The 11,013-nt window shown below is 41.8% G+C and overlaps 2 protein-coding genes across 5 annotated transcripts; both read left to right on the plus strand.

Moving 5' to 3' along the window:
• Positions 1–472: 472 nt before the first annotated feature.
• Positions 473–3,079, plus strand: tex30 (testis expressed 30). Of its 2 annotated transcripts, none has more exons than XM_035393499.1 (5): positions 473–703; positions 1,139–1,375; positions 1,513–1,564; positions 2,050–2,261; positions 2,815–3,079. In XM_035393499.1, the coding sequence occupies exons 2-5, from the start codon at positions 1,253–1,255 to the stop codon at positions 2,971–2,973; spliced, it is 546 nt and encodes a 181-aa protein (XP_035249390.1). In that variant the 5' UTR covers positions 473–703; positions 1,139–1,252; the 3' UTR covers positions 2,974–3,079. The 2 variants fall into 2 exon arrangements, with proteins under 2 accessions (XP_035249390.1, XP_035249389.1); XM_035393498.1 differs by lacking the exon at positions 473–703 and adding an exon at positions 752–889.
• A 160-nt stretch (positions 3,080–3,239) lies between these two features.
• On the plus strand, positions 3,240–10,633 carry nepro (nucleolus and neural progenitor protein). 3 transcript variants are annotated; one of them, XM_035393495.1, is made up of 9 exons: positions 3,240–3,672; positions 4,251–4,405; positions 4,589–4,677; positions 5,022–5,150; positions 6,486–6,563; positions 7,019–7,353; positions 7,725–7,786; positions 8,229–8,488; positions 9,198–10,633. In XM_035393495.1, the coding sequence occupies exons 1-9, from the start codon at positions 3,588–3,590 to the stop codon at positions 9,571–9,573; spliced, it is 1,569 nt and encodes a 522-aa protein (XP_035249386.1). In that variant the 5' UTR covers positions 3,240–3,587; the 3' UTR covers positions 9,574–10,633. The 3 variants fall into 3 exon arrangements, with proteins under 3 accessions (XP_035249386.1, XP_035249388.1, XP_035249387.1); XM_035393497.1 differs by having other exon boundaries at positions 4,255–4,405; XM_035393496.1 differs by lacking the exon at positions 6,486–6,563 and having other exon boundaries at positions 6,995–7,353.
• Positions 10,634–11,013: the final 380 nt, after the last annotated feature.

Consider the following 11,013-nt stretch of genomic DNA (forward strand, 5'->3'; position numbering starts at 1 on the left):
AACAGTATTAGCCTATGCACTCACACATGTGAGGAACTTTTAGCTTCGTCAATTTGTTTATTTTACAGGTTTCAATTTGGCGATTCATTTTTGGAGCTCTGTTATACCTCTGCTCTAGCTTGAGTTCTGGCAGGATTCAATGGTGCTACTGTAATATCGGGGTGCGTTCACCGCAAGCAGCAACGCATTTATAAGTGTTACGCTATTTTAGGGTGCCCGCGCCTTCAATGGGGTATCTTGTTGGAAATGATCGAATGCAAAATACGTCTTACTTGAAACTTCCATTATTAACATTAGACCTATCTCTCTAAATCTCGAACGCTCTCTCAAATATCTCTCTCCTCTGACAAAAACCCACGAATTGTGGGACAGCTAGTGAACCATATATAGTTAGTGGCTAAGAAAGGAAGGAGGTGATCTGGAATCAGACGATTAGCACAAATACACAGAGTACACCCAAATAGAGGTTCATTTTAAATGAGTGAAGAAGCTCTGATCCCAGATCTGTCATATTGACAAACTAGTTGAGTAGTGTGACAACACAAAATGACAGGCGTCACTGTAACGTACCGAAGCTTCGGTTTCTGCAATTACGTAATTTGAAGCAAGCCTCGGGGCAATACCACAGACGGATCTTTGGCAGTACTTCGAAACCCGCCATACGAAACAGCGGTGATTTGAAATCTCGACACCGTGCCGACATGTGAGTATCGAAAGTAACATCCATCTTTCCTCCACGGCACTAGGTGGCAATGCCCAGAACGCAATGACAAAAGTTCAAAGTCATAGGCTAGATATCTCAGTCTAGGGAAGTTTCTTACGTTCTCTATATTGTTAAATTATAGATGCATGTCTGAACACAACGTTAAATATGAATTTATTCCACGAGGTAATAGAATGATGAAATTAACGTGTTTAAGAAAAACAGCATATAAAGGCATTTGTGTACCAAGTTTTCTAAGATTGCATCTTGTTAGTTCACCCATAGTTGCTGCATTATCGTGCATTTTAGCCATCTGGAAACGAGCAAATATAGGCTATATTTTTAAGTATACAGTTTTTTCTATCAAAAGCTGACGATATTGCTTTCAGACTTGTCACAAATGTGTTGATGATTTAAAATGTATTTCACTTGCAGGACAAAGTAAAAATTCCTTTCGGGTCCAAACACCTGGATGCGGCTATATGCATCCCTGCAGAAGCCAGCGATGTGCGAACCGCCGTAGTTCTTACACACGGAGCCGGGGGGGATATGAACTTCAGACACCTGGTTTTACTCGCTGAAGCACTGTCTTCGGCTGGCCTACTATGCTTGCGATTTACGTGCAAAGGACTAAACCTCGTTTACAGAGTTAGGGCTTATAATGCCATTGTGGTAAGGGAATTAAATGCATACTGTGAACACTGATGTGTGACTAAATGGTTGATGCGATCAATCTGGTGCATTTTCTATAATATATGTACCCTACTTATGGTAATGCATTTGTCACTCGTGTTTGTTTCATTCTGTAGGAATATATACAAAACCTGAAGACGTTCACTTTCAAAAACATTTTTCTTGGTGGTAAGTGACGATACATTTTACAGCTCATTTACAATGCATGTTCTGCCAAGGAAATCCATTACTCCCATCTGTGTTGTAAATACAATTTTTTTGCAGCACCAGTGAATGTTCTTATAAAGTAAAATATTTTGTATATAACACAGTGGAAGGGCACTACAGATAGAAAATGCACACTAATAGAAACATTGTGCAACTAGTGCAGAGAAAGGTGAAAGGTAAATAGAATGTTCCTGTTACTGGAGTCAGTGTAGATATACATAATGGATTAGGAAAGCAGCCCTCTGTGCAATGTAAGGTATGCCCTGTTAACAGGAGTATGAGCACTCTGTGCTAAGGCCCTGCCACTGCAATTGAATGGGTTATATTTCAGTAATTCAGTCTTCTGTGCGATGTACATATCGCATGCATGCATTGGGTTAGGGGTTTATTTGTTTCCTGTGCGTTTGCTCTGAATGTGTCACCATTGTGCCCCTTTTACCTTACAGGCCGGTCAATGGGAGCCAGGGCTGCTGCTGCCTTGGTAAAGCAGCTGAGTGAGGAGGCTGGTGACTCAGTGCAAGGCCTGATCTGTCTGTCCTTCCCACTGCATCCTCCTGGACAGATGCATGCCCACAGCAAGCGCAGTGAGCATCTCCTGGGGCTGACCCAAACGCCTGTGCTTTTCGTCTCCGGAACCGATGATGACATGTGCCAGAGGGTGAGGAGAAGGCCCGGGCCAGCTGGCAGTGTAGTGTAATGGTTAGAGAACTGAGCTTGAGCAAGGTTCTTAACCAGAATTGACTCAGTATTAATATTCAGCTGTTTAAATGTAAACTAATGGAAGCTGTGTAAGTTCTGGACGAGTGACCGCTGCAGTAAATGCCTAAATTTAAATGGCCTAGGGGAATTACCAGAAAGGGTCTTCAGTCTCATGCTTTGACTGTAACTAAAGCATACATTGGGAACAGAGATTTAGCCATCATGCTGCACGTGCAGATGTCCAGTTTCCGATGCCAACCAAATCTATGATATTTTCTGCAACACATCAGAACCCTCAATTTGTGCCCCAGTGCTTTAATGAAGAAACATATGACAGACTGACACATGAGAAATCTTCATAGTTCTGCTTCCTGATAAGCACCAGGGGTAATAAAATGGAGAATAGGACATTGGTTTTGTCACTTTTCTCATATAAGCCGGAGGGTAATGACACCAATGTCCTGTCCCTATTTTATTACCCTGGTAAACAAACATTTTAATACTTCCTATAGGATCTACTGGAAGATTTAAGAAAGAAGATGAAAGTTCCAACTGCAGTTCACTGGATAGAGGGAGGTAGCCATGGACTAGCTGTGAAAGGGAGGCCAGAAGAGGAAGTACTGCAGGAAATTAAATCTGGTGTCACAGCATGGATCCTAGAACACATTTAACTTCACGGTCTTCCTTCAATTCATGTTTTTTTTGTTGTTGTTTTTTTTAAACATACATTTTATAAGCCAATGTTTTTTGTTCAAAGAAATAAAGTTAATACTTTTATATTCTGCTGAGAACAACCCTTCCACCTTTCATGATGACTTATGTGCCTGCCTGTGAGACTGGCAAATATAGTCAGGATTCAGTTCTGTAGACTTATTTGGGAGGATACACAGAGACAAAATGGATATATAGCCAAGCTCAATTCAATTGGTTTTGTGTGAATATTCTACTGAACTTCTTGCTTTTCTAGTGGGACTGTTCTGTACAATGTTGTTTAGGGTAAGGATTTGGGATCGTCGCTGTAGGAATGTTCAGATCCCTGTTGGGGCACTTTGTTTGTTGTTTCCTTCAGCAATGTAGCCTGTATTCCAGTGGCTGCTAGCGTATCCTATTTATAAAACAATACGTGGGGAGAGGGAGTTGCACAAATTTTATAATGAGCTAGTATCCACAAATATACTTCCCCTATGTAGAAGCTGTGCTATCCCTTTAAGGGGCATACCGTGTATCGCATAGTTTCCGGTTTTGCTAGGCTACTTCCGTCTCAGAGTATCTTCTGGGAACAAACATGGAGGTCGACTTGTGGAATAGAATCAGTATTCCGCGCCCAGGAGCGATTTCTACTACTCGCATTCCGTTTAATAAATCTACAGGTAGGTGACTTGTTGATTTATGTGAAACAGAATTAGCCAATGTTTAATTTCATGGCGCGATAGCTCTGTGTTGTTGCACTCTTGGGAAAATTGGGTTGATCAGGCTCATCCGAAAAACAGCACGGTTACCCACGTGTGTTCGTGATCTCCCTTTGCAGGAGTAGAGCTATGTCTGCAACTCATTGTCAAAATATGTTAGGGCACATAACGTATAGGTACAATCATGACATGCATTCTGGTAAAGTTTGTCAAATGGGTGTAATACTCGATTGACTTGATAAGATTGTCATTGTAGGTGAGTTCAGTTACCTAGCAAAATACATGGCATAGTTCTGTATTTTATGTACTGTAACTAGCGTTATCCAGCGAACGATTCTACGGTACTGTTCACTGTCTAATGTCGCAAATTAGGCCAACGCTAACTTGTTCATCATAGTTTTATCCATGTATCACTTGGGAGCTCTATTTAGCCATCCAGGTACAACATCTGTACAATCAATTCCCCATACAGAATGTTTCACTTAATCGTCTGGATTTCTATGATGTTTAATGTTTTTATTCTTCTAATTTACCCCAAGACAGTGAGGTAACGCACCTGTTGAAAGCCTCCGAAACGGTGTTAAAATTACTGCGTAGTAAAGTTCTACAGACGGAAGTCCGCGTCCTGTACGCTCTACTCTACGTGCTAAACAACAGTCTGAGGCAACATCTGCCGTTCCGGGCTATTAAACAGGTGAGCCGTTTACCTGCTCAGTCAACTGTTAGTATGTGCGGGGTCTGTAAGAGAAACTTGTCTTTGCTAACTGTTGTTACTCTGCCTTGATGGAAATTAAAGCAGTGAGACCTGAAACTGTGACTGAATCTTGACTTGTTGCTAGAATTAAATCCAGAATTATGTTCAATCATATTGTTACAGGTGGAACAATGCATAAACCGCCTGAAAGACATGAAGTTGGAATCTGTTCTTCAGGACTTGAAGGAGATGTGTCCAACAAAGGTGCAAAGGTTGCTGAATTTTTACTTTACCTTGTCATAATTTTTGTTGTATTGAAAATTTAACAGTTGCTTAATTGATATGGGTATGTGTTGTTTACTGCAGCTGAATGTATTCATCCTTAGTAATCATTAACTTGGGGTTATGCTGGTTTGAGAGAGACCTCAATGGTAAAAGTGTTTATCAGTAGCATTGTCAGTCATGATTAAAAGTGTCTCCCATGCAGCTACTTAAAATAATAACGACAATACGTTTTACATTTTTAGTAATTCTAAGGAGAGCTTGTGTTTGGCATTAGCTGCAACTGAATGAGCTCATGAGCTGTTCCTCTTTGGCGGTGTCCCTGTATCTACAGGCTGGTGGGGAAGAGGACTGGTCAGTGTGAGGTTCCCAGCCAGCCCACCCTGGAGTGGATGTGTCTCAAAGTACTAGGTGCCTGCAAGCTGATGATCTGCATGGCAGAGCGCTGCTCCCGAGCCTTCCAGTATCCTTCTGCCAGAACTAGGCACTAGCACAGGTATTACTGTAGACTACAGACACTAGCACAGGTATTACTGTAGACTACAGGCACTAGCACAGGTATTACTGTAGACTACAGGCACTAGCACAGGTATTACTGTAGACTACAGGCACTAGCACAGGTGTTACTGTAGACTACAGGCACTAGCACAGGTATTACTGTAGACTACAGGCACTAGCACAGGTATTACTGTGGACTACAGGCACCAGCACAGGTATTACTGTAGACTAAAGGCACTAGCACAGGTAATACTGTACACTACAGGCACTAACACAAATTTTACTGTAAACTACAGGCACTAGCACAGACTTCTTTACTGTGACAGATATTACTATCGACATATTTGTGCTCTCTCCAATAGGTTATTTTACCTCCTGCAATCCTTTCTTCGCTTTCTTGGCTCCACCCAATGGAGGAAGAATGGAAAAGAAGTGAGGAAAGGATACAAAGACTGTGGAATCAAGGTTATGGGTAGTAGGCAAATAGAACATCCTTGCTCTTTCAAGTGTCAGTTTAAAGGCACATCAATTACTGACGTGGCAGATGTGGAAAGGTGGATCCACCGGTCGCTCATTTATACACGTTCCGAAAAAATACTTCTGCAAAGGATGCACTCATGCATCTTCACTGAAGCATCCTCTGGGAGACTCCCAGCTCTTTGGTCCTGGAATGCCCTTAAAGATGGCAGACCTTGATCGATTTCTGGGTCTGGTGAGGACCAAGGAGACAAGGACAAATGATAAGCTATTGGAATGAGCCTCTTCTCCTCCTTCGTCATGTGACCTGGAAATCCGCCATTCGCCAATCTGAGGTCCACCATCTTTAAGGGCATTCCAATTCTTGAAATGCTTCTTGAAAGAGCAAGGAGGCTCCTGGAATGATTTTTCAGCGAGGACACACGAGTGCAGCCTCAGCGAAAGTCATTTTTTGGAACGTGTGATGTAAAAACGATTCACCTGTGGATGAACATCTCCACATCTGCCATGTCTAATTGATGTCGCTTCACACTGACGCTTGACTGAGGAAGGACGTTCTGTTTGCCTAGTGCATGTTGCCTCGATTCCTCAGTCCTTGTATCTCATCCTTACATCTCCTTATATCTTCCTTGTGTCTTCCGTTGGGTGGAGCGAAGGAGCATGGAAGAGATGCAAGGAGTGAAAATAAGCAATTGGAATGAACCCCAGGTCACAAGGCACTCCAAGAACACAGTGTATTGAGAGGTGAATGTAACGACCTTGAACATGTAATATTTGTGCAGATTTTTAAAATTGAAAAACCTTAGCACAGCACCCCCTACAGACTTGCAGGGCAGCACCTCCACTGGCGAGAGTTCATTGTGCTGAATTTGGTGCTCATGAGCATGCTCAGTCGGCTTTGGTGAGTTTGGTGACCCCTTCAGTGTGCTCAGTTCCACGCAGCACAGCTCCAAATGGCAGCACAGCTCCAAATCGAATGAACCCCTGAGTTTAGAGCTGTTCTGTGTTTGCCCATTCCTACTGAACTTCTGCTGGATAATAGGAGTTGCTCATGCTCCCCATTCATTGGTGTCATCTCTCAAGCTTTGCTCTTTTTAGCCAGATGATTACCAAGCTAACCTTATTTTTGCAAATGCGCATTAGTGTGAACACCTTTATGAATGTGACTGGTACATTTGTAGGGTTTTGTATTGATCAAATGGCATGCATACAGGACGGGAAATTAGAAATGTAACACACTGAGAAGTTTGACAGTGTTGCTGTTACTTTGTCTCAGTCTGTAGAGCAACTCTTTGATGTGTCAGGGCTTTTACCTTTACCAACATCCCTGAGCTGTTTTCCCGGGCCTGTCTGCAGGGCATTTTCCAATGGGATCATTCGAACCCTGGCCCCTGTGTATGAGAAGATGATGGTGCTCCTGCAGGAGGTGTCCCAGGCCAAGCCTATGCCCTTCCTCTCTGATTTCATCCTTCCAACGGACCTGGAAGCATTCCTGGGGCCAGTGGCAAAACTCAAAGGAGACTTCTGTGGGGCCAAAGGGATGAGAAGGCCTTCAATGTTGAACAGATTGTTCACAGAGGAGGGAAGGAACAGGAAGAGGAAGCAAGCATGCTTGCACAGGAAATCGAGTCGGGGGAGTGACAGGGTGGACCTGGGAAGTGTAGTTTCACAGAGCCGTGCTGAGGTCACAGGTAAGGCCTGACTTATGCCACTGTTGTCTTTTCTGAGAATGCATTTTTCTGACTGATCTGTTTATAAAGTGTTGCTCCAAAATGTGTTTACACCAAGATTTGGCAAGATTTGTGAGTGGACATTCAAAATTTGGATGGGGGAGAAATGAACCACTGTACATGTGCCCTGTATTAAATTTTTTCATTGGTGTGAATGTCTTTAAAAAGTGGGTGATCTATTTCATGTGATACCTCTCAACTCCTTTCAGCATCAAGTGCAGTATCATCAAGTTCAATATAATCCTTTTTTATTTTCTTTCAAGGTGCTTGTTGAAAAAAAAAAAAAAAAAGGAATTCAGCACATCTTCCTGCCTACTTTCTCTGTTCTTTAGATCACCTTGGTGGATTTGATTTGAAGTCCATGCTCAAAAGACCATATGGAAAGAACAATCAGGTTTGTATTGGGGTTTTAGGTAGAATAAAAATGATGAGAAAAGAACACGTTTTTGACATGCCCTTACAGTATGTAGCAAAGTTCAGAGTTGGTGGGTGAACATCAGCTACTGAAACTGATGACACCCCTAGAGATGCAGTAAAGGTTATTACTTTACTTGGATGAGGACCTTGGTTTTTAGCTGAGCTGGCTCTTATATTTTGTTGTGCAAATGGCTGGCTGAGGCCATGGTTTTAAACCCGTACCAGACCTACCTCTGTTACACTTATAATGCTGGAAACATTGGAAGTGTTCCATTGAGTAAGAACAACTGTTGTGCTGTTTTGCTTGTTATTATGAATGTTATTTATAAAACATGGACAAATGTAGGATTTTTTGATCGTATGTATTACACAGAAATGGGACTGTTGAAACTTATTTTTATTATTGTCTCCCAATGCAGTTTGTTTTTGGGAGGCTTACTTCATGTGAACTGGATATACCCAAAACAAAGAGTACATCACAAAAATTGGCTGTGATTGGTCAGAAGAAGAGCTTCCTGAAGAAGCTGAAAACCGTGTCCTCACTCAGTGACATGGGTGCCCATCTGCAGGAGATGATTGACTGGTTTAGGAGTAGGAAAATGCGGAGAGAGAGCAGCTGTCTTCGGCTGTTGCAGTTAAAGTGTCTGAGACTGAAACGGCTGGAGGCTCAGGGGCTCAGGTACAGTAACGTAATCTATAACCCCCCCATAAAAGACATGGGAAGATCAGTAGCATTGGTGTGTCAGCTTGTATGTTTATACAATAGATGGAACATGGTGGTACAATTATTCAATTGAAAATACATTTTTTATAAACTTATAGTTTCTGTCCTGTTTGACTAACAGACATGGAACCAATGTCATTAGATGCCCCGGTCCAAATGAATGTTTTGACTGGCGAAGTGGCTCATATTGCATTTTCTGAATACTTGGTTTTTCGAAAATCCTAAAAAAATCCATCTACTCATAGATTATTTGACTAGTTTCTATAAAACTTTGTGTACAGCATGTACTCATGAATATATTTCAAATGTTATATCTGCAAGGTTTCTATGGTAATGAAGGTGCAGCAAGCCAAAAAACTTACATGTGGGTATGGTTTTTCACAAAAAATTGCTGCCATTGCTCTAACAGTCGGTTGAATTCACAATATTTATACAAACGTCCCCTAAGTGGAAACTTGAAACCAAAATCACTAGATCCCCCTCCTCACAGACAATATGTGTCTCAAGATCCGTTTACATTATATTTACATGCATTATATTTTTATTCAGGTATTTTGAATAAAAGTTATGGAATGTCTGTTATGCTATTACCTGAGTGTAGATTTATACAGTAGCATAATAGAAATGTCTAACATTTAAAAATGATTTTATTGTGCCTATCTAGGGTGAACAGGAAGCTGCAGAGTTTGAGAGGGGAGATGGGTAGAGCTCTTTATCCCGGTGAAGCCCGAAGGACTGAGCACTTCCTGTTCCTGCAGCGCTACAGGACCAGACACTGCCATTCCCTGCACAGACAGTGGAGGAGGCTGCACTGCAGGGCTCTGTTCAGCTCAAATAGGAAGCGCTCGTATAAATGCAGCAGAAGGGGCGGGCCGAGCCAGACGCTAGCAGGGGGCAGGCTCTCCCCTGAGGAAGCGACAGGGGGAGGTGGGGGTGTGACCAATGAGGACACAGCTAGGGACGGGAAGAGCCATGGCATGCATGCCTGCACATCTGGGCAAGATGACATTGATGACATTTTTGCTTCTATTGGGTTCTGATCTCAGTTGACGCTAAAGCTGTTGTAGGACCTCTGCTGATTGGTGTTTTTATATTTTTGATGAAATGACATAGCAATAAAGGGCCTGAGTGTGGCACATCAGAACAGTATTTTTAGTGGTATTTATGCGGTTGGTGGACGGTTTGTTTCCAGCTGTGACTAAAGGATTTTGTGTACTCAATGCATGACTCAATGCAGGCCATTGGTGTTTTATTTTACCCCTTAAGTAAGAAACATGTCTGATATTTTAGTTATTCCTTTTTTGAACATTTCAGAATGGGTCCTATGGATTGTGCTTCAGTTTGGGTTGTATGCTGCAATACTGACTTGAGCAGTCCCTGAAAATGCTCTGTGAGCTGAGAATGTGGTCCCAGGGAATATGTGGCGCTTAATTTATAGCCTCTGGGAAATGCATTCTGGGTAGCTGATGGTGAAGGTGATTACTTTTAATGGTTACATAAATCATGAATCCAATAGCCTAAACTGCAAATACATTCCTTCAGATTCACTTTCCTAATACTGACACTTGCTGTAAACTTCTTTTTTTTCATTTTCATTATTTATTTCAATTCTAGCATACTTTTTTCAAGAAAAAGCTAATTGCTAGAATCTTTCCTAAAATAATGTGCATGTATTTTAATGCTGTTCAGCTATGAATTAAACCTACACGTATGTGTAATTGCACCAAACTGAAGTACTTCACAGTTTTAAGTTCTTAGCATGATCGCAGACATGCAGGTATAATCACACTGACTCTCATGTATGGAAAGAGCGGGTAAAAAAAGCATGTCTTTCAGTTTTAATGTTTCCATTTTGCAGTCAGACTTTCAATAGTCTGTAAGATCGGCATTCTGGGAGCCGGAGCTGAGTGTACAAACCTCAGCACGTAACTACTATTAAAGCAGGAATTCACTGTTTGTTGTCTTGTCAGGTGGTTCCAAACCGTGCTTTTAATTATAACGCCCTATATAATGCTGAATGCCTCTTTTGGAGTGAGTCTGTCTGATGTGCTCTGTGGAATACCTGTAAGGGGTAATTAATAAACTACAGGGTCATTTCAAGTGAGTGTTGCACTTCAGTTTTTTCAGTTTTGATGCGTGTTGTTTCTGGATGGCATTTTGATGATTCCATATGGGTAGAGTAGAACACGTTTCACCTTTTTAGTTTGAAGGTTTTACCCTGAAGGAGAGCAGAGGTGGACTGAAGAGCTAATGGACTGAAACAAGTCTTGTGTAGTTACTAAGGTCCTGCATCGTTTTTACCCACCGACAGAGCATCAGGCCTTGTGTTATGTGTTCTCACTGCCATGAGATTCATTTGCTGCAGACCAGCACTCAGGCATGAATGAACAAGTGCATCATTTTTTAAATACTAATTCCAGATGCATTGAGTGGGTTAAAATCCATAGGGAACTTCTGTAATTTCTGGAAAAACATCAGCT

Source organism: Anguilla anguilla, chromosome 15 (genome assembly GCF_013347855.1).
Source record: "Anguilla anguilla isolate fAngAng1 chromosome 15, fAngAng1.pri, whole genome shotgun sequence".
Taxonomy (NCBI): Eukaryota; Metazoa; Chordata; class Actinopteri; order Anguilliformes; family Anguillidae; genus Anguilla; species Anguilla anguilla.